The sequence below is a fragment of the Antedon mediterranea genome, chromosome 4 (genome assembly GCF_964355755.1).
Source record: "Antedon mediterranea chromosome 4, ecAntMedi1.1, whole genome shotgun sequence".
NCBI classification, from domain to species: Eukaryota; Metazoa; Echinodermata; class Crinoidea; order Comatulida; family Antedonidae; genus Antedon; species Antedon mediterranea.
In genome coordinates this window covers 6,812,867-6,837,782 of record NC_092673.1, presented here as the reverse complement: position 1 = coordinate 6,837,782, position 24,916 = coordinate 6,812,867, and the positions used below count along the sequence as shown (strand labels likewise).

The 24,916-nt window shown below is 34.6% G+C and overlaps 1 protein-coding gene across 2 annotated transcripts in view; it reads left to right on the top strand.

Moving 5' to 3' along the window:
• Positions 1-860: 860 nt before the first annotated feature.
• Positions 861-24,916, top strand: part of LOC140046503 (LIM domain transcription factor LMO4-like) — a 50,170-nt gene continuing 26,114 nt past the window's right edge. The window contains exons 1-3 of one of the 2 annotated variants that reach the window (XM_072091163.1): positions 861-999; positions 7,720-8,279; positions 20,680-20,926. In XM_072091163.1, coding sequence (XP_071947264.1) covers positions 8,231-8,279; positions 20,680-20,926 — 296 coding nt within the window. In that variant the 5' untranslated portion in view covers positions 861-999; positions 7,720-8,230. Of the gene's footprint in view, positions 1,000-7,631; positions 8,280-20,679; positions 20,927-24,916 lie in introns of those variants that run through there. The other variant, XM_072091162.1, reaches the window with a different exon arrangement.

Sequence of the window (24,916 nt, the reverse complement as noted above, 5' to 3'; positions counted from 1 at the left end):
CGTAAATGTGATATTATTAACTTATACTTAAATAGTGCAAATCATTCGTTGTTGACGTATATTAAAAAGTGTTTTAATATCATACCTGTAACTCATTGGTGCTTTTTGTAACACGTGACTTTAAATAAAAACTAAAATTCTCTTTTTGCGATTATTAGATTTAACGACACTTTTTATAATTAAATTAGAGCCTCTTTAAGGGGACACTTTTGAGACGTACCACCAAACAAAATGTCTCCTTAATTGAGATGTCCCCTGAATACGGGTTGCCATAAGTTTTCAAGTATTATTGTTCCTCGTCCATTTCCATGGAGTCTCATTCCTAAATTCCAAATATTAAATTAAGGAGAGGGGTGGTAATTTGTCACTGTGGAACTAAAATATTACAGCAGATTTTCTATACAGTACCGGTAGCCAATATTCTAGGCCTCATTACTGTAGGCGCAATTCACCCTAAATACGGTTCCTTAACATAATTCATGCGCTACAATAGCCGGACAATGTGTTAGACATTTTCTGGATACAGTACAGAGAATCGGGAAAATTATAAGACGCGTTCATACAACACTCTGTACACGCATACGAAACGTGTGTTCACACGGGCCTTGAAACGCGTGTCCTCCTTGTATCATCACTCACAATGACATCAATCAGAATTATCAATATCCGTTAACAATACCATTTATATAAACCTAAAGTTGATTATATCCACATACCTAATCGATTCGATTGACATTTGTCGATCCACCATAATGCGAATTGAATAGTAACATCCCTAAGGAATATTTACTCTTTGAATTAGCTGCTATTTACATTCAATTAGTCGTTAATATTATTTCCAAGACTAACTAATAAGTGGATTCCCTACAGCTAAATTGCCATTACAGTTTTTACATTTCGGGGACTTAATTACTCTGTCACAAGATGAGGTCACGAGAAACCCTCATTACTACCATTAACGCTGTACACAATAAGACGATTTCGAAAAAGTTGTATAAGGTAAGTTTCTTGTACATTTTGGGCCTGAGGTAGTTCACTGAGGAAGACCAGCTGTTGACGGCGGAGTGTTTGCGACCGGTCGATAGCTAGGCCTGGAATTACATTATACCTATTATTAATTAGCCACGTCTTTCGGGATATAATAACGACCGATTATTACCGAAAATCATTGTATATTGGTCAGATGTGCAAGGAAATAACTTGTTGGGGTTTTTGTTTGAATGCGATAGCCTGCTATTGTTGACCATTGATTAAAAGATAGAATAGAAATAGCGGATTTAGAGGTAACTCATCCACTAAACACCCTTCCTCCTTCATAATCTTGAATTATTGTTATACTATAGGTATAGTATGAAAATTAGAAAGTATCTGTTGACTGTATACAAATAAACTGTTGACGAATACAACTGTGTCGCAAAACCTGTATCTATTGTTTACAGGACAAAGTCGGTCGGTTAGTATTGATAGTTGGAGGCCGGTGTAGTAAAATAAAGAATAATAATTAACTCCGAAAATAATATGTGGATATTCCCCCTCCCTAACTCCAAATCATCTCGTACCGCGCGGTACGAGATGAATTTTAGTTAGGGAGGGGCACCTTAATTATCTGAAAAATAATGCTATAGCAATATCATTTAAAATAGAATGTTGTCTAGTCTACTATCTCATTTATTCAGACATTGGCTCTGTATTATAATCCCGTGCAACTAATTCCCGAAATCATTATGCTATTGATTAAAGGGTGAGCTATAATAGTGATCATTAGTTTGCACCCGCTCGGGGTAATTAACGTTCACAGGGGACCTTGGGGCTAAGAACACAACACACCGACAGAGTAGTCAAATTAACGGCGTATTAATGCCTCGTTTAGATATAAACTAAACACTTATTATCAACATAATGATCGAAACAGGTCAGGTTGGCTTTGTCATCGTTTTCAATTAAAATTGTCTGTTACCATGGTTTTGCCCTTTCGATATAAATAACTTTATAATTAGTGAAGCATGGAGCTTATTGTATGAATGTAAATTGTCCTAATTACGGGTAGCTTCTGGCTATGATTGTTGGTTTCTGAATTGAAAGAATTTTGATTTGCTTAGGTCTAACTCTTCCCTGGGCCTACCACAGTTTTGCTGGGCACACACGATAATGATTTAGTCTTCCTCTATTTTAAAACTTCTCTTAGAACCAGGAGGAGGTGGTTCTACTTGAATAATTACTAAATTACGCCATTTTATACTTCTGTGGTAATAATTTATTGATTTTTTCCCGAACGGGAAGGGGATTCACACAACTACTGTCTTGATGATGAGTCAACCGGCTCAGCTACAGTGATTTCAGTTTTTTTTGTTATGTATAAACCTATACTAAAATAAACCGAATAAATAGTGAAACTAGAGGGTACTCCCAGAGACAAACCTCCGCCTACTGTAAAATTCCCCTACATAAAATGTCCCTGGAAAATATTATATATTTGTTATTAGTTCTAAGTGTAAATAGGCTAACTGCACACTGCAAAGTTGTGGATGAGCGTTTGGTGTAATGCTTATGTATCCAGCCTCTCACAGTTGAGATCGCTGGTTCAAATCTCGCTGAGGTTTTTTTTTATTATTATGTTTTTATTTCTATTTTTTGTGACCCTGACCCTTCAAAATTTAACCACAATTATATGATGAGTCATTGATCATTGTGGCTAAGTTTGGTGAGAATCGGATAAAACTGTGGTCTCTAGGCAGTAAAATAGTTTTTTTAGTTGTGACCTTGACCTTTGACCTTTTCCCCTCATCCGAGCTTTTGGGGCATAGATCATTGTGGCCAAATTTGGTGAGAATCGGATAAAAACTGTGGCCTCCAGGCTGTTTTCAGGGGTGAAAACATAACCTCCTTGGCGGAGGTAATGAAATGAAATAAAACCCTCCAACATCGCCGTCCCGTTCATATACTGGCATGTAAATGAAATAAATACATTTTCTCCTTTTGGTTTGTTTTTAATTCGTAATCATTAATTGTTTTAATTCATATAATGATTAATTAATGTACTTAACTGTTAAAACGTATTATACAGTTCTTATGAAACTAGATATTTTACTGTACCTTTCTGTTGATGAAGTTGGTTATATTTTGTTTTATTTATTGATATTGAAACATATATATATATGTCCGGGGTCACAAAAACTGGGTCTTAATTTCTATCGTGTCTTTTGCGCTTAAAAATACGTGTGTACAAGTATTAATATTGGCGTCAATCATGCGTACGACGTACACTCTAGCAAGCAAATACATTTAATCAATTCACATTAATTCGACAACAATAGGTTGACTAAATTAATTAATTATTGTTTACATTTTCTTTTCAATTAAATGTGATAAAGTTATGTTGTGTAAAAACTAATTTAGTCATTATGAACCTTTTTAAACCAATAGTCAATAACCTCAGACTGGTTTGTACAAGCTGCGTGTTGGACCAATTATCTCACAGAATGATGTTCAGCATTCACGTTTCCCTAGACCTAAAAATAAACAACAAGTAATACACAATTAATTTCCTTAATTAAATTCTTTGGTCAAAGCCTCTTAACATAATAACGTCATTAAGGACACGTGTTTAAGTCACATATGCGACAAATGATAAACACAGTGCCTACCAATTCGTACGCTGCAAAACATTAATTTGTACCATTCCAATCATCTGTTTGATAAATATAGTGAGAAATCGACAACACTAATTATATATATATATCACATATTAATATAATTGTATGTCTCTTATCATTATTTGAGACTGATAAAATATTCGTGATGTTATCAAACTCAAATAACCTCAAACGCATCTGTCTCGTGTCACATTATTTGTTAATGTAATAATTACTGAATATAAATAGTTAACAGATTACAAAAATAATAGTACTTAAAAATGTAATTATATAGACATGGTGATGTCATATCACTACCATATTATTTGGACATATCACTATAATGTGGGCACAGTTGTCAAACCAGTTTGATAGTGTAGAGTGACCTTTTGGCAATACTGTGTATTCAGTATGTCTTTTTACCTTCGTAATGAGTTTAGTTGGAAATGTCTGCAGTTTTAATGTAATGTGTGTTTAATATAATTGTGTTGATCGGAATATAAAAGTGCTTATACGTTGGAAAAAACATTTAGACAATTAAATGGATCAATGTTTTGAATATCATTATGAATATCAAATATGAAACGTTGATTTTTTTCCCACAAAAAGGTCAACAAACTATACAATATTCTTGAACTTGGTGTGACGCAATCATCTGTTGATAATCAAAATCTCCACCATACAAAACTTTTATCAGATTTTCATTTCCTAAAGATATTATTGTTTAACCATTTTGTTTATTTTAATTGATAATTGAAATAATTGAATTATCGATATCTTTTCTATTGGGTAATTAAATAACCATGTCTGACACAGCGAACTGTTGCACGTGGTTTTAGACGATGAATTCTAAAGATGAACGATAACAAATCAAAAACAGGGAGACAAAAAAATAATTAATATTTGATAACTAAACATTTCAGTACGAACATTGTCTACTGCACCTTATGTTGTTTATGCTGTTCAAGTTGATATTAACAATTAAATTAAATTTCATAATTTATAAATGTACAATGTCTTGTAACGCAATGTTTAAACAGATGGTGAAAAAATGGTACAAAACCACGTAATATAAAAAAAAACTAATTAGAAACTTATTTATATTTCACTACGATGTGGTTTTGGTTTCATGTTTGTTTTGGCATAAGTTGTGTTCACACTAATACCTCTGTGTTGTTAACTCCGATATAACTCCGATTGGTATTAGAGGTACATCCGAGGTTAACAACATCATATGGAGGATTATCGAGCTTTTTTCAAATGGTAATGACGTTAAATGATCAATTATGATCCTCTGGATGCAGAGCGTACGATTAAAGTGGGTATTATGCGCATGGGCAGATTAGTACAGGGTATAAAGTAATTGTCTCCTTCCGTACCGTCCCAAAACGAAAACTCGTTATAAATGGACGCAAAAAGGTTTAAAACACTGATGGAGAAAAGAGCATTGCATATTGATACTGTGTCACTATTTTGACTTTATATTACTTACCTCGTCTCTTTTCATTACTAAAACCTGTCTATTGTCCCGTATGTTTACGTTAAATTAAGCATATATGTGCAGTGATGGTTTTATAACGTAATTTCATCTGTTAAAGATGATGATGATATTAAAAATGAAATGGCAAATAATTTATAAGAATGTCAATTCATATCAATCATTAATATCATTTTTGTAAAGTTTTAATGAAAACGACGGAAAGGATAATAATAAGCAAATTTCATACAGTATATAAAGTTATCTATACCAATATCTTTATTAGGAAGAGTACGCACGTAATATTAGTAACTTAATTACGATGATTGCACTGGACTCTTCAGATGAGACTGTCGGTTTGGTTATTAAATTCTGTGTTTTTTTTAATATCGAGTGATGTCCTTGTGATATCTGTCGTAAAAATCAAATCAAAAGTATAGGACACATTCCCTTTCTAACTCAGTTATTTATTAAATCTATGATATGGCGATAAATGATTGACATAATGACGTCATCTGCCTAATTATAACGACTTAGTTTGATAAAGTGCCAGTAGAACTACCGCAAAGCGACTGGATTGTTAGACTATCTTCTAATTAAATTTCTCCTAAGGAAATTAAAACTTTACAGTATTCATGAAAATAGATAGATTTGAAACGAGACAAATATTAAAAAATATTTTCTGTCAAATTTCTATGAGAGGTGTCAGTTTGTTTCTACGCCTCGATATTAAAATCATCAACATTGATGACAGTCCAATAAGTAATATTCCTATATTTTTTAATAAACCAAATTAATTAAGACTTGTCTTAATATCCAATGATATTCCGTAATATGTTTAACTAATATAAATGTCAATTGGCAATCATACGGATTTCAGATATTATTCAAAATGTCAAATTATATTAAAGTTACACCTAGTGCCTCTGTTTTGCATGCTTTCACATAACAGTGTCATATGTGACACTGTATTCTTTACTTTAAAATGATACACTATATGTAATTCACGCTATGAACTGTATCTTATAACTTGTCTAGAAACTGAATAAATGATGTCCTTTGTCCGATATCGTACAGAACATTCGGCATTAAAGTTACTGAAAATATTGCAATGTTGTGGGTGGATCTCAATGGCGATATAAATAACATAAGCAAGATTAAAATCAAAACGTATGGCCGGCCCGAAAAAAAAATTAGCATTGGCAGTGCACTAACCATTCATCACAGTGCAAGTGTCTCGAATTTACTTCTTATGAAATACATTGCTTATTGTTTCTTGTGTTGCTGTCTTGAATTTAAAAAAAACAATATTTTGTACAGGAACTCAAGTACATAAACTGACCGCTTAAAATTTTATTGAATGTTTAGGCCTACTGTAGTTGTGACGTTGGTGCTACATGAACTAAGGTACACGCGATTTAAGACGTTTACCCCAGGATGTTTAATTTAGCTACAGCATTTACAATACATTATTATAATAATTATAGGCCACACATACTGGAAGAATAAAGCTAGGTTCCTGTTAATTTCAAGTACCCCCTCTATAGTGTGGTGTTTCTCTGTAGTTTACTGACGGTTTAAATTGTGAAATTCTAAAGAGTAAAGTTAATTTGTTTGAATATATTGAATCAATAAATGAAATAATTAATTAAACTAGTGTTATGAATGTTTACACCCAGTAATTAATAATTCCTTATTCTCCCCTTCAATTGTAAAAATATAATATTCTATGCTCAATTTAGTAACTGGAGACATATCGCTGCTTTTATGTTACTTTAAATTAAATATCCTCCTGAGTTAATTTAAAAATTGATTATTTGATTCTTAGTCAATAAGCCGTAGTTAATTAGTTTATTTCGCGCATGCGCCACGCGTATCTCAATTTGCTTTATGATTGTCATCTATTCGATATCTCTACTCGATGTACACGAAAATTAGTTTCTTTCGTTTGTAAACCGAAATGAGAATTATTCAATAAGGTGAACAATTTCGATGATAAATCTTACGGAGAGCTAATTTCCGATTTTCGGATAGAATCTCAGACTGGCAGCTGGTTCAAATGGACGAACGTATTAGAACTGAACAAATAATTGGACCCTTAAATGTAAAAAAAAACAACAAAGTAATTACCTACACTGCCTAGGAGTAATTGATTACGTTGTCAATTAAACGTAAAGGCAAGTGTTCCGAATGAATTTTCATTAATGTATAATATGTATCAAAACAAAACCACTGTTAATGTAGATTAGTCCATAATTTTCAGCGGTGAAAATTGTATTATTTGAATTCACTGTGGCCTGTAATTTGATAATCTATGCATGAACATATATACAATAACATGTATTTAGGTATATATACCATGTTGAAAACATATTTGTAATGAGTTTTGGTTGTAATTGGAATTATATATGTTTATAGTTTGTACGTGCATGATTAATAATCCCCCTACTTAATAATAGACGCTTCCAATTGACCGAAGAATATAATAACACATGATATATGAAATAGCGCCCGTTTAGTTGTTATTGAATGTGCAACGTAGTGAAGGAAAAGCTCTCAGCACATGTGATTAATTCTCAGCTAAAACTAGTCCATTTCATTGAATTGTAGTATCGAGTGACAGGCCGTTTCAGACGATACGATTAAAATCGGCTAAGTGATCAGGAATCTAGCAGTGCACGACCGGAGCTGGCACGGCGAACGTCGAGGATACATAGCTGAACTAGTCTACGTTCTTAGGCCTAGCTTGGTAAGCTTAGAGGCTTGCAAGATTCTCGAGTATTAAGTGCGTTCTTTGCTTTGTTTCTATGGTTATTGGATTTAAATTGTAGGTATAAATGCTGATCTTTCACTGACAAATCATCGGAGGATAATACAATTCTCTACCAGGCTTAATAGATAGAGTTAAAACTTAATAAGCACGATATTTATTCCTATCTACTACAGCATACAATTCGCAGCAGTGTAGATAGCAAGGAGGAAAACCTATCATTTTTCACTTGTGGACTTACCGTCAGATTCTCGCTATTTTGGACCCACTGATGACCATAAATGTTGAATAAGGACCAAGGCGATTTTGTTTATTTGTGATTTATTATAGACTAAATTCATTCAGTGATCGATGATGTCAAACGGTCCATCGACACATTCTAAGTTAATGTTCGAAACTGGTAAGTAATGTTCTTTTCACTATAAATACATTGTACCATTATTGATTGTGTACATACTTATCATTTACAGGCCTCTAGATAAACTCTAAACACCCAGTGATATACTGACAATTAATTAACTTATAAACGATGAAAGAGGAAAGTATGTTTGTGAGTATATAAGAAAAAGTCCCCCCAACTGAGATTCGAACCCGAAATATTCTGCTTTCAGAGTATTTACCATCTCTCTATCATCACCCACTGATTGGAGCTTTTTCCAACCGTCTTTACCTTTTAGAGACCGCTGTTCAACATGTCTATTCCTCGTTTCATTTTATTTAAAACCCAATTATTTTGAGACTTGTGTATTATATATCCAATTATCCCCCCCCCTCCCTCCCACAATCCCTTGTTATTCCCAGTATTTCTCCTACTCCATCGACCGTCCCTCGTTCCCACACTCGTGAGAAATACACAGTGTTTACAGTCACCATGCGTACAACACAACATACGCCAGTGTGAGTGTTAATTATTAAGAACAACGCGGTATGGTGCGGTAATTATTTTACGGCCGCCGTCTATCGTAGAGATGATTGATGCCACACATATTAACGTATTAAAACTCCCATTAATAGTCATGCCAATGAATTACTATTCTTGGTATTAATAAATGTAATTATACCGCAGTAGTCTTGCGTTAATATTTTGGCAAGTAGATGAAATTAATCTCGTTTCTAATAGACTATATGAGTTTATCGATGTCCACATACTATTCCTGTATTCTCACAGCTATTATTTTGTTCATTAAACGTTCGTAATTTTGGTTATTATCCATTTCCAATATAACACAATGTTTGACACGTCGCTCGTTGGTAAAATAAGTATAAAATTTAAAAAGCAATACTAACTAATATTTGTTTCAACCATGTCAAATTAAAAGTAAGAATTGTTTTGTATCGATACCTAGACCATTGAATACGTACTTACGTATATTAACGACATTCAAAATCGTTTTGCCAAAACTACTGTAGCCTACTCTTTATACATATCATTGAGCTTTTAAAGCCTTTCTTGTAGGCCTACTGTATTAAATACTGTATATCGTAGACTCATGGATGATTACTTTACTGTTAGTACTGTCTGTCCCTAATCCGTATACCTTGTTGCTTATACAATACATAATTACGTTGTGAATGACTACTATTATTATACATGTAAAAGCATGTTGAATATAGTATACGATATAAAGTGTATTGTTTGTTTTTCTGAAAGGCGCAGTTAGCCACGAATATAGACAACTTATACGGTACCGTATCTGTACATAATGAGGGTTCCGATACGGGAGATATTGACAAATAGTAGGCCTTATTAAGTTATTTAATAACATATTTATTCAGGATTTCACAATCAGGTATAAGAAAATAATATGTTTTACATTGTGGTCCTGTCTTATTTACGAACAATTGAAAAAAGGTAATAAATAGGGGCCTACTCATCCCTGGTACGATACAACTGTAGATATAGCCAGTTAGTAACTATCAGTATCCAAGTGGTTTTAGGCCTAACCATTTTAAGTGGAAGAAGTATGTATTCATACAAATTGTAGAATTAAATGCCAAACTGAATCTGTTAGGCCAATACATTATTTTGCATAGTGTGTATTTTCCAGAGGCAGGCCCTCTGAACATTCCCTTTTCACATACAGGTAGACCTATATTGTAAATTCGTCGTTTTGATTTAATTGTATACGAACTGATCTACACATGTGGTCAGATTTTATACATAAAAAATACTAGCAACACGTACCAGTAACGTTAATCATTAATAGCCCACTGTCCCACAAAGGTTTGTTTACACATGGTTTACAGTATTCTCCATTAACCCAACAATAATATCAGCGGCCGATGATTGACCGATTCACCTGAGGTAGAAGGAAAAGGTGTGTTGTATGTGTGTGGTGGTGGTAAACATGTGTAATTACAAAAGACTATTATTAATTAACCATAATGTACAGTGCCCCTTCTGTACGAAAGTTTATAAAACTTTTTGCGATGCAAACTCCGTTTGAACGGTCACAATTTTAATATTCAATACGTTGTTTTTATAAACAGAACAAATATACTGTTCCTAATCATTTTGGCGCGCACGAGTCAAGTAAAGTAGAAATGAGCCCTACAAGGGACACCCCGGGGACCCAACACAGTTTCCCCTTTTCATAATAATAGAAGTGTTTCTTGAATAAACGTTTGCAGTGTTTAAAACATTTTCTCTTGTTCGTTTCACAGAAAAGTGTCCCCTAATATAGGGGGTGTCCAGAAGGAAATGTTTAGGACCATCCAAAACATCTGTATTTTATATCAATATTGTTAGTTTTTTCTCCCCTTTCGTCCTTAAATTATTGATATAACTTATACAAGGCCTATATTAACTAGATTTTATTGTATTGTTTAATAATTCATAATTACAAAGTACAAAATCATAAATATTACATATAAACATTACCTTTTTATTACACTTATGCAACTCCATAACTTATTTACATTACTCGATGAGTCATGTTGGTATAACACAAAACATACGGACGGTTGTATACACGAAGGCCTACATGTATGTGATTCCAAATGGATAGGGCTTTTTATGTTTGAGCCTATGTAAATACAACTGTGGTTAAAAAAACCTGTGTATACCGTTTATCCATGACAAGTCAATCTTTCATTTTAATCACTCTAGCCTAAACGTTCATGATAAAGAGAACACGATTCGGACGAGATGAAGTTGATTGCTGAAACATAATTACAAGACCACCGTGTCAGCAGCGTGTTATTTTAGGGTACGATTTCCCAAGAACGTATCTCGCTTATGTTTTTGCTATCTGAATTTAGTTGTTCTTAAATTTAGAAACTCCACTGGTTGCCCTAGCGATTCGATCGCGATATAATTCACTGGTTTCATATACGTTTAACGTTGGTCTGGCGGAGGTTGACCTGCCTGGCCGTCCCGACTAATAAGTACTTGTTTTACGGTCCGTTTGTCTAGTCCTGCCGTGATTAATTTCGTTCAGCCCTAAGCCGATATGTAGTATTAACCACAAATCAAGCTCCCAGCGTTCGTCATGGGGAGATTCTAATGAAATTGGCATATTATTGTTTTGACGTATTGTTTGATGTAGGCTAATTGGTTCGCGTGAAATTAAAGATTTAGCAATACCACGAAAATGTAGTATACATTTTTAATGTATCAAAGACGGCGTAGGCTTATGTAGTACACTTTAAGACGGTTGTTAAAGGGAAACGAAATTCGTCTTTATCAATGCTTAAAGTTAGTATATCCCAATTTAAGAATTTAAAGAAAACTATATCCAACACGACCCTGGCCTGTTTATACAATGTATGGAACGCCAGTGTCAATGATCATGTGATGACTTTAAATAGAGTAGACTGGGAGGAACATGTTTTTATCTTTATTTTGTATATTCATTGTATTTTAATTGTGCCTTCTTGTTTAAGTTCCAAATATTGACCTGGATTGAATGTAAACTTTGTGTACAAATTTGTATTCGTGAATAAAGAATGATTGAATTGCCTTATATCCCATGATAAGCAATAAAGTTTAATATTTCTTATAACAAATAACCAAATTAAATTTTAATTATTTAAAAAAAGATATACATTTAATTATTTTAAAACAACGAGTACTGTAGGCCTATAGTACCGTACTCCCACACAGGCCTTTAAAGCCATTTTAGAAGTGGTGAAACTCTCTTGAAAAATGGCAGTATCATGGCAATTTAACAACATTAATTATTCACAATTAAACAGTGTAAAAACACAGTTTTTAATTAAATTATTTAGATGAACAATATTGGATTTAAATTAAACAAAATCATGATGGCACGCATTTGATTTCATAATTAATGTTGGACGCTCTATGTACCTTGTATATTTTAAAGAAACAGATGTAATTTTATATAGGATGTGAAGACTGCAACACCAGTAAGCTATGTAACAACAACAATAATTGTTTTTGATTTGATATATTCACGTAAAATGTTATTGAACATCAATGGCATTGTACTTTTTAAGAGCATCATTATGAAAGTTAAGTTCAGGCTTACGTAGTTTACCTTGTTTAGTTGGTGACCTATCTCACCAAAGTTAGCAGTACTTGGCCCATCATAAAACTGACTTTAAGCCTTGTTTTAAAAGAACCAATCAAAAGGTGTTTTCTAAAGCGTTAAAATGTACTTGTTCTGTTCACACTATAATTTACTCCACGTCAATTCGTATGTTACGCAGATGACGGTTTCATATAGTTTGACACTCTTCCGCCGCCGGCTGACAGACCCTTCTGTAAACCTTTACAAAAAATCACGTGCGAAAAACAAGCCGCAATTTAACGTAGAATATACATCAAAACAAACTGAAAACGCCTCATCGACTGTTAGCATTGCGAAGGACGTTGCCGGCACAGAATCACTTACAAGCGTTCAGACAAATTTAATTAATTTGATTAATTTAATTAAGTAGCGATAAGGTAATAGATAAGGAATTCATGTCGAAATTGGTTGAAATATTTTGACTGAGTTGAAATCTGTGTGAAGATAAGGAAAGCTATGGAAATTAGAAGTGGACTTTTTGTAGACGTATTGGGTGGGGCGGCAATTATAACCACTTTAGTTATAAATGAAAGTACGTACATGAAAAAAAGTATAAACGTGTTATCTTGATTGAGAATGTCATGTTTGAAAACAGTACACCGAATTATTATGAAAGTGTTCGTAAATATCGTATTTGTCTTTTTTCCGCATTTTTAATATTGATATTACTAATACTAGTATTATAACAAGTTAGTTGTATAAAATGATTCACCTAAAAAGGAAGAATACAGTCCTCCGGTTTCTCCTCATCCTAAAATGTGGATTCTCAACGTTACGCTCAATTTATTTCATTCTGAATGTTAATATGCTCAATATCAATATTAATAATAATATTAATTGTATCATTTTGAAATGTTTATACACCGGCCTATGTTTATAAAGTCGCACACTAAAAACACAGTACCCTCATATCATGTAGTGGTGATATGACGTATCAAATCAAACGCTGTGTCGCCTCATAATAGTGGTGATATAACGTGTCACATCAAACGCTGTATCGCGTCATAGTAATGGTGATATCATGACGTACCACATCAAATGCTGTGTCGCGTCATTATGGTGATATGACGTGCCACATCAAACAATGTGTCACGTCAAAGTAGTGGTGATATGACGTGCCACATCAAACGCTGTGTCGCGTCATAGTAGTGGTGCTAGCTATGACGTGCCACATAAAAATTCTGTATCGCGTCATAGTAGTGGTGCTATTACGTGCTACATCAAACGCTGTATCGCGTCATAGTAGTGGTGCTATTACGTGCTACATCAAACGCTGTGTCGCGTCATAATATTGGTGATGTGACTTGCCACATCAAATGCTGTGTTGCGTCATAGTAGCGGTACTATGACGTGCCACATCAAACGCTGTATCGCGTCATAGCAGTGATGCTATTACGTGCCCACATCAAACGCTGTGTCGCGTCATAGTAGTGGTGCTATGACGTTTCACATCAAACGTTGTGTCTCGTCATATAGTAGTGGTGCTATTACGTGCCCAAATCAAACGCTGTGTCGCGTCATAGTAGTGGTGCTATGACGTTTCACATCAAACATTCATGTGTCTAGTCATAGTAGTGTTGGTATGGCGTTCCACATCAAACGCTGTGCGGTGTTGCTTCATAGTAAAATAACACTTCAAACGCTTTATCGCGTCATAGCAATGGCCATGTAAAACACATTAAACGATGTATCGCGTTACAGCAGTTACGCTATGATATCACATCATGATATATAACATCAACCTACCTGCAGGTCATAGCTTCTGCTGAAGAGATTTGGTTTTTCTTTAGCACCGTTTTGATCCACAAACATTGATAACTGATATTTTCATTAGTGTGCCGTAATCTTTTGGTTTTTTTTATTATAATTATTATTTATTATTAATTATCTTGTATTAGTACATTTTAATAAACCGTCTAAAGATCATTTATAAAGTTTTCGACCCACTTCATTTTTAATTTTCTAATCCTAAACACGATTCCGTAACCGCACCGCATGTTTACGAATTGTTTTTTTTTTCTTTTTAATGTATTAATGCATGACCTCCAGCTGTAATGAGTTAATTGTTAGTCCTGGATTTTGTCACTTGCTAATCTATTTAATTAAACCACTTATCATCGGGGTTTTTGATCTTTACGCGGCCGTTTAATTTCCAATGTTTTTATTGAAAACTTGAGAGTATACTGAAAACCTTAACTGGCAAAAAAAGAACTTCGCAGTGTAACATGGGTAGAGATATTATGTGTGAAACGTGTTCACGCCGAAAAAAATGTTATGTACGAATAAACACGTTTCAATTAAGCGCTATACGTTTACGTTTAACATAGCAATATACCAAAATGGAGTTGTGTGTAGTATAAGCGTTTCAATCGAGGGATACGACTGACGATAACGTTAATAGCATTGCCAAAATAGAGGTGAATGCGGGGGTGAATGTCAATGTAAACGCGTTTTAACTGAGAGCGCAGTACGTTCACGTTTAACAGTTAGTAACATTGCCAAAAACGGAGGTGTATCAAATAAACGCGTTATGCAGTGCGTTCATGTAGCAACATTGCCAAAAAGGAGGTATATTATATGAAATAAACGCGTTTTGCAGTACGTTCACCTTTAACATCATAGTAACATTGCCAAGCCAAAAAGGAAGTGTATAAAAAAGGCGTTTTTTGCAGTACCTTCATGTTTAACATTAGAAACATATACAAACGGGAATTGTATGAAGTAAACGCGTTTATTAACGAAGCGCGTAAAGTTATCAATCTGGTGAGCATGCGCAGACTCGTGTAAGACGTTGAAACCGATCAACCGATGAATTTTTATACTGTAATGTCTGATAATGGACATTTCATTTTGCCGATATTCTGTCTTTAAAAAATAAACATAATTGTGATATCAACCTTGTTGTCTCTTTTTACTAAGGCCATCCATTTAACTTCGATGATTCACTGATTGTGAATATTAAATATAAATTCATAATTTTCAATTTAATTTACTAATTAATTTCACTGATGCATGAAATTAAACAATGGAATTAATATGCTGTAATTGAGTAATGCATATAGCAGGCAGTAAAGAATGGCCATATGTGGACATGTACAAAGCTTTTGAGTGGAATGTAAATTAAAACACACAGACAAATACACGCACCACTCTAACTCGAAAGCTTAAACATTATAAACAATTTATCTTTTAATGAAACGCATTTACGCGGGATTTCGTATAACTGTAGTTGGTTTGCAGACAACATGCTTTTGTAGACCATGATAGTTGGGAATATTACGGAAGTGGTGTTCAACTTTTGAAAGAAATCACAGGGCGTAACTCAAGTTTAGTGTTTTTCCTTTTCCCATGCCAATCATTCTATGCGTTGACTGACGTGACCTTTTTCAGCACGTGTGGACACGGCCTTTCCACACGTCACGGGCCTGACATGAATGTACTCCACGCGAACACACGCTTGTGACCTGTATTCACATATACACTGTACACTGTAAAAGAACATCTCTCTCCATATTATTATTTAAATTGCAGACGATCGTTTATACGCATGGTTGGTTGTTTGCCGCTTAATTAAACTACGTGTGTCCGTACGCATCTAAATATTAATTGGTCACTGCAGCGCCCTAACAACAAACCTTTTTATATCGTTTTTATTAATTTACGGCACGTGTTCATACGACTTTCTTTTATAGGCCTATTACTTAAACACTCGTTTTATATTATTAGCGCGTAATATACATATTTTTAAAATTTTATTGTATATATTTTTTTTGATAGTTATCGCAGGCATTTTTATCTATTTTATCACATTTTTTAGACGTCAATTTGTATCTTCGATTACTTTAACCACAACCATATCATCAATAATCACTGCGGACAGGAGGAAACGCAGTCAACGTCATAAATACAGAAATTGTCTTATCACTAAATTCTATGTTGTACATTGTTTCAATTGTTTCCGTTATCTGTTGTTGTTATTTAATCATCTTAATAGCAGCATCTCGGAAAGATGAGAGTATTAGCGGGCGTTTCCGTTAATATTGCGTGTAGAGGGCTTTGTTCTGAGGAGGTTTGTACGCGAGAAGTAAGGAAATTATGCTTAGATTGCGTCTATCGAAACGCCAGATAACGGTAAAACTTTGTTCGTGGGAGGAAGCCATCTAGCGGCTGTTTCCCACTTTCCAGGCCTGCTTCCTCTTCTCCATGTTTTCATTCCCGGTGTTGTGGCTTGTTTTGATATCGGGATGATAATGATAGAGTCCAAGGGCAATATGTTTAATCTTTTTTTAACCAGAAAACACTACCTGCTTACTATAGATTATTTCAAAGCCGTCTTGTTCGTTCCGCTTCGTGTAGATAAGAACATCGAACAATGAGTCGCTGTAATCGATTACCTTATATATAGTATCCGTTAACTATCGAACCTGTGTTTAGACTAAACTTATGCAATTAGATTACAAAAGGTTTTATAAACGACAGTCCGTATTATTACTATTATATATATTTTTCTTAAAGGTTTTAAAATTGAGCTCATCCATTGTATTTTTATCATGTCATTATAGTCGTAATGCATTGAGATTATTTTTACATTTTTTTACTAAAGAATGGAAGAACGTACTTTAGGTGAGGATTGGAAGAGGAGCGCGTAAATTAATCCTTTCTTTCAACGCCCTCCCCCTCCCTCTCCAACACACATACACACCCACACACAGGGAAAAAGAACGTTTTCATATCACTTAATAATTGATTTATTTGTTAAAATAAATTAATAAAGGGAGACTTGAACCCTGGAGACGTAGGCGCCCGTCGCCTCAGTTATTTCACCTCGGCGCCCCTGGTTCGAATTATTAGACCTCGGCGCCCCTCAATCGAGCGAATTATGAGACCTCGGCGCCCCTCGTGCGAATTATTAGACCTCGGCGCCCCTCGTGCGAATTATTAGACCCAGTCGCCCCTCGTGCGAATTATTAGACCTAGGCGCCCCTCGTGCAAATTATTAGACCTAGGCGCTCCTCGTGCGAATTTTAGACCTAGTCGCCCCTCGCCTGAATTATTACTATTAGCGAAACATATTTAACAAAATGCCGGGCCAGTCCTCTGCGTACTGATTGCTGGACAGTATGTCCATAGTTTAAAACCCTATCAAGACTAGAGTACCATGTTACTTTATTATTGAATCGTGTTGTTGTCATAATGTCGGCTGATTATTTTCATTGAAACGTGTTGAAATATCGAAAGGTGTCATCGGTTGAGATTGGAACATGGAAAAGTATGTTCACACATGACAGGACAAGTTTACGTTTTTTCTAATGTATTTTACCACATGGCAGAAACACACAGATTAGGACATAGAGATGTTATCCTTTGATGGTACTAAAGACGTTGCCTTTGGGATAGCTTCCAAGTTATCCTCATAAAACATATGATTAGGCTGGGGAGAACTTTTTTTTTTATGCGGTAGGCCGAATACTGTTTGGCTTAATATATTTACGTTTCATAAATTGGTCGGGTTACAATACCCATTCAATGGTCAGGAACTATCTAATTAGTGAATTTATGATGACGTCCTTGTGACCGGCCCGATTGTGAAATTGTTCTACAAAATACTCGAATGAGTGAAAATGGGAATTAAATTGGAAATGCTTTAACGTGTGGTTTAGGAGGAGAGAGTAACATATTTTTAGGTGTTATTGATAATTTATACATTTATGGTCTCTATAACACAATTAATGTCAGCCCTATTCCTTTTTCTGTCCCAGTACACTCTTTCGCCCCGCTATGCTTTTTTTTTACGTTTAATTTAATATCTTGAATTTGGACAACCAGTGTCGGGCTAGAAAATGCTTTATACGCCTAAAAAGTGTGATGGTTGAACCGGACTACTTATACAAATTTCTTGGTAGCTAGCCATTATGCCTGATCTTGTTTCTTTTCTACGGATAAACTGCACCGCGGATTTTCTGGTACGAAATTATTTGAATTCTTCCTGCACATTAATGCATACGTTAATTCCCTGAGTGTACACTACACGATACTTCAAAATAACATAACCAACAGTTTAAATTGTAACATTACACTCAGTATTGTTGAAGCCTACCCATGGCTTTGATTCGATTTGTATGCACTCCTCGGTACAAAACGCTTCTTTGCCTGTGCGCTTCAATAACGATGCTTTTTCGTGTCTCGTGTCTATAGAATGTTTGTTTTAGTATAGTGAGTGTATTATAAAAAGTGATTATGTAGCACGTTTGTTTTGTTATTCAGACGGTGTATATTACTTGGCCTTGGTTGTATAGAAATGAACTCCTCTTCAGACAAAAAAATGTAATGTCATTGGGCTTGCATTCCGTTTACAAATGTGTGTGAACAGGCCTTATACACAGCCATTATCGAACGTACTTGTTTCTCGTGTTGTGCGGCGGCGTACAAAGACAAAAGGTCCTTGACCTTAGAAAAATTAAACGGAGGTCTACCGTTTTCAAGCTAATTTTAAATTCAAAATAAGCTACAACTATAAATAATTAATACATTTCCATTGAGTTCTTATAAAACAATAATGGAATAAATAAAACAACTATATATTCATTTGTGTTTGCATATCGGGACGTTAGTCACTCGATTCCTCGGACAACGTATCAAGGTGGATGGATAGGTCGAGGCGATGACTATGAAACAGACAGAGTGTGTCATAATCGAAAGTTATTAAGATAATTGGCGTACCATACTTTTACATTTGTGAATGTGTTGTATAATAAACGAAGGATTGTCATAAAAATGTTAACAGAAAGAATACGTATCACGCAATGTATTCCTTGAGACCTGGTGATGTTTTAAAGTTATAAACCGATAAATGGCGTACCATACCTTTGATCTATTTATGAATCTGTATAATAAACGAACAATCACAATAAAAAAAAACGTCGTCCATCACGCTGTCATCTTAAAAGCTTTATAAATCATAGAATCCCGAGAAATTAAAAACGTGTTTGTGCTCAGGATTATGCCAAGGGACTTATGAAAACAATGAGATAAAGAAATGTACATCACATAATATTAATGTCCCTCATTTTTGACATGACATAAGGTAAGTGCATTGTAAATTGAACCACTGTGTTTTCTGATGGACGATTTGAGATATCACTGGATGGAATTTTGTTTTTACGAAAAGAGAAATATTTTCCTGTAGGAGGCCTTGTCCGATATGCTAAACGGAAAGGCATTAGGTACTGTGTTTCTATAAATGCATTCTATATAATTGTGATTCTGTTTTCGAATATGACTGTAGCTCATGTTAGGTAGAGTTATGAATTTAATCAAAATACCGTCACACATTCATTATTGGGACTGTAGGCCTATTTGCGTTCGTCCTTCGTTATACCGTCCTTTAACGTTCGCTAACGCCAAGGCGAATATGCGATATCTGATTCTAGAACGCAGGTTTATTGAATTCATGTTATTATTGAATATGTTATTACTGATAATCGGTGACCTGAAATTAACCGACCCTAAAAATTCACGATAAGTGAATGTTCTTTGCGAAGATAATTGTAGCCATCTCGTACGAACCGCTGCAACCTCTCGCGTCGCAGTATTATACAGTGTTTTGGAATCCGCAGTCTCTGTGGGTGGTCGAGGAGTAGCTTCTACCTTTAATTGTCCCAATTAGACCCGCAGCTGACAGTATTAAGTGGAATATCTATAGTGAAATAAAAATTAATGATGTTTTTCTACCATTACTTTAGACCTCGGCTATAATCAGGTAGGCCAGATGTCCAGGGCTTACCTCTGACCAGATAAGTGGGGTCCAATGCGTCGATCAACAAGAAAACACACAATTAGATTAAGCCTAACGTAATATAAACTGACTGAAATAGTTCACATGGCATATTGCCTATGTTTCGTCGTATAATGGATTCGTCACCATGGCGTTTATTGCGTCTTAATAAAATAATTTAAGCCGTTTAGTTGTAAGACGGGCTGTTAAAGATCCCGTTAATTGAACGCGTTTAGATATTCAGTGTGCGAAACCCGTATTTTCCTATCAAGCCGAAGATGTAGGTCGGGCGACAATTTCTATTTAGTTTAAACTTGTTCATCTGAAGCTCGATCAAGCATGTACAACAAGCACCTTCACTAATTGTAATTAAGTCTTTCACTTGTATTTTACATTCCGTTGGCCTAACTATTCCCGAGCCAGAAATTTAAATTGTTCGAATTTTTCTTGTAAAAATTAACTACTTAAGAAACCCATTTTCTTTTTTGCAGCGTCTTCAGAAAGTAAAGAAAATATGAGACCAAACGCAAACACAGCTAACAGTATGAATTCATCGTCTGCCAGATTTTGCGCGGGATGTGGAAGCAGCATTGTGGACAGGTTTTTACTGTTTGCTGTTGATAATTATTGGCATACCGGGTGTCTGAAATGCGCGTGTTGTGATGCGCAACTTGGGGATATTGGGCCATCGTGCTATTCGAAGAGGGGAATGATCCTGTGTAAAAAAGACTATTTGAGGTGAGTCACCATTTTATTGAATTTAATAGTTTAACTTCTTCCACTAATATTTCTATTTTCCATCTGATCCTTCTCCCTTCCTGAATTGCCACAGCGCCATTTATATCAATGTTTCTGTTATAGGCTGCTTTCTGCTTTCGTGAATCTATTTCAGATGTTTGATTCACGCCCATCCCTTCCCCCATCTTTGTTTAAGGTGGGGTTCAGAAATATACGACGTTTTCACTATAGTAACTTGTGAAATTAAGCTTAAGATAACTTATGTGACGCTTGACATATCTAGCAACTATCAACTCAACGGTATATTACGACTTAAGAAGAAGTCTACTAAAAGTCTACATGAACTACTTTAAATTTATCATATCATCAGATGAAACCCCCAAAACACGCGAATTGGACGCGCGCGTTCAAACACTGTTTAAACCGTACATTTTTTTGTACGCGAGCATTTTTCTGTTTCCTTTTCTCGTCAGACAATGTAGCAAGAAAGCGAAACATAGATTATTATTGCTTTCCACTAATACATAAACTTATTTCATAAATCATATTAAACTAATGAAAAAATAGCGGCCAATAAACGACAAGAACTTTCACAACCTATTTTGCGCAACTATTTCTAATTAATATAATGTTTGCAAGATGTGTTAATGATTTCTTGCCGTAAGCTTCAACAGTTTCGTCAATAAAGCATTATGAGTGGTCGCTTTAGGCTTAGGCCTTTTCATTAATAGATTCAGTCTAATTGGAGAACGTTAACACACTCTCTTTCCTGCAGACGGAAATTAATTTTAATCAAACGTAAATGATAGACTTTGGATATATTTTATTAGAAGTTACACTCCCCAGCCATATCATCTTGGCTTTAATATTCGCAGTTCCGAAAGCGAGTGTTAATGGGAAAAGTGTACAGTCGAGATATGTACGTTAATAGATTGCTAATTAAAGCAATTTAAATTTTAATTAAATTATTGATGATTTCGCAAGTGAACTAATTCATAATCGGGAAGTGCTTCATAACCCCCACAGTCTCATTTTGAGCTGTAACCTCTATGATATATGTAACTTTTATTTTGTTAGCCTACATGATGATGTATTTAAGTATACTGTTGAGTAGATTTTCAGAGAGTTGAGTATTGGTCAGATGTTGACCCTACTCTGACGTAGTGTTGTACTTTGTACTAAGTAGACCTACATTGAGAACAGAAAGTAATTCTCGAGTGTGACTCGAACCAACCCCCATACATTTGACCACCGACCTTGCGCTGATGGTTAGCCTGCATTACCAGTATTGTGTCTATCATGTAAAAATATCGTCTTGCTGTTTAGACTAAATCCTAGGCCCCGCTATATACAACATTCAGACTTTCATGACGAAGTTATCAAAGGTGGCGTTTTTTTCTGTAAAATATCACAAGATAACTGACATTATGCATTAAATTTAAAGAATTCAATTTAGAATAGCGTTTAAGGCTGTTATATTGTTATATAATGAACATCGACAAATCGAATACATCGCATGGGGAAAAAAGTATGTATATACTCACTTCTCTGTATATAGGAGAAATGGAGAACCCCTACTGTTGTTACACGGTACCATAATTAGAACACCCATATTCAGGTATACCTCTATTTATTTAGGGACCCAATATTAAAATGACACTTTATCGTGTGAAACGAACAATTGATGCAATGTGTTGTAAATGTATTTAATGTATAACACTATAGCCAGCCCTTATTCAGTACACATTCCAAGGTGGATATAATTGACCAAACATTTTCTATCTATATTATGTTGAAAGAATATGTTTTTTTTTCAGAATTATGCAAGTAATAATTTGTATGAATGAAGCCTGTGTATAGTTCGAATTACTTTCAGTTCACCCTCTTTCCCCCCTTTCTTTTTTCTGACACTCATGTTCTCAATATTCCACCTTACTTGGTGAAACATATATATATATATATAATATTGTACTGTATTTGATCTTAGAAGGCACCCACACATATAATATATATAATATTGTACTGTATTTGACCTTGAAGGAAACGGTGAACAGACGTCTACATGAGTTTGGTATAAAATCATAATAAACCGGTGAGGGCGCTAATTTATGTTGTAATTTCTATGCAAGTTGGCATTCAATAAAAGGGGAGATCTGCTTTTGTTTACAGTTTAACCAACTCCACAATATTTTTAGTGAAGTCATCGTAGTTCACACCAATATCCATATATTATGGGACGCAATTAGTGCATATATCTCGTGTGCAGCTGCTTATTGCGTAATATAGTCTAGTCTATTTTAACAGTCGTCTGTTACGGATCCGTTGACGCAAACGTCGTGTGTTTCACGTTCATGCAATTATTTATACAGAATTAATCAACTGTATTATATACGTATATCAGTATCGTATTGATTACCGATTGATTCTAATGGTCCGAGAATAAAGTCGCGAGACAGTATTTGAATTAAATTCTATTTGCACGACGCATAGGCTTCATTAAACCATTAATTAGACCTATATTGACGTACTCCGCACTCGATTTGTGGATATAAACATTGGAGATTGAATTGATTGACAGGATAAGGTACCCGTCGGCAATTTGTCTTACACGATGATACAAGAATTACGGTACTTCCCCTTTTTTACGATGACTGAATAACTCGTCTTCAAGCATTGATGATAGGCGATTATCCAGCATCGCGTATACAATTTAGGTAATAGAGTGTTACATAATTATATATCACATGTGACGCCTTTAATAAATAGGCTCTGATTATAACCCATCCTCAGCGTACAGGCGTTACTATACATGGTGACATTATGCGAAACAGTTTTTTATAAGTTGCCTATGACACTGATGTCATGTGCACGGGGATACAGAGGCGTACGCGAATCGAGAAACACGTAAGCACAACGCAAGTAATTTGACCAATCACAAGGTATGGATTATCCGAACTGTTGCTTGTCATTGGTCAACTCGATTGTGTTGTGCTTGCGTCTTTGCGTTGCGATCTGAGAACCAAGCTTTATTCGTAGAATTGGCAGCGCGTTCGTTCCGAATACTATGTGAATCAAGCTTTAAATAAAGGTATACCGTACTGTACGTTCAACTTGTTTGCTCTTCTTTCAGCTTACAAAAATAAACTATTGCTAATTATGTTTCCCATTAAGTAGTTTAGATTTTATCAAATTACCAATAAAAGAAACTAATTATAATCTATACGGGCGGCTATCTACGTGGAAACAAAGTAGCTTCAAAATACTAATTTAAGCTAAATACGAACATATAATAGGCACTACATTAATCTGTTTAATTAGTACCGTATAATTTATGAATTAATATTCCTTATTCTTGGTATAGTTCGACTTGCTGGTATGTTCTGTTAACTTTAATTGTTCATTTTATTGTATAGGTCTAGTAGGCCTATATCTAAATTCTTAAAAATATTTTGGATGGTAGGCTATATTGTAATTAATATACCGGTAGTGTTTATATAGGACATGCCGTCATGCACATTAAAACATCTAATGTCTAAAGTGCTACTTTATTTTTGTTAATTAACGAGTCTATTAAAACAAAATTACAACAAAATAAAAAACACTCTTTTAGTTGCTGGCGTTAATCGACGCCTACTTATAAATGTCTGATTATATCTCAACTAAACGATTAAAATATTAACATAGGCCTAAAATGTGTTACGCCTGTTATTAACGATCATTCATTCGAGTATTTTATTTTAATATATAGGCAATTGGTCCTTATATTAATAAATTAATAATGTTTACAGTCGTGAGGAATTGTTGTTCTTATTTTAAAAATATAAAATTCGCAATAACCTTTTCGTTATGCATACGTTCACAGTTTAAACTTATAAGCATTTAAGGTAAAATGGTACAAAATAGGTTATTATAGTGTACAATCGACAAAGAAGGAAACTAAAAATCAAGTGTACTCGTCTGCAACTGATTTCGAGTCATTTATTCAACATT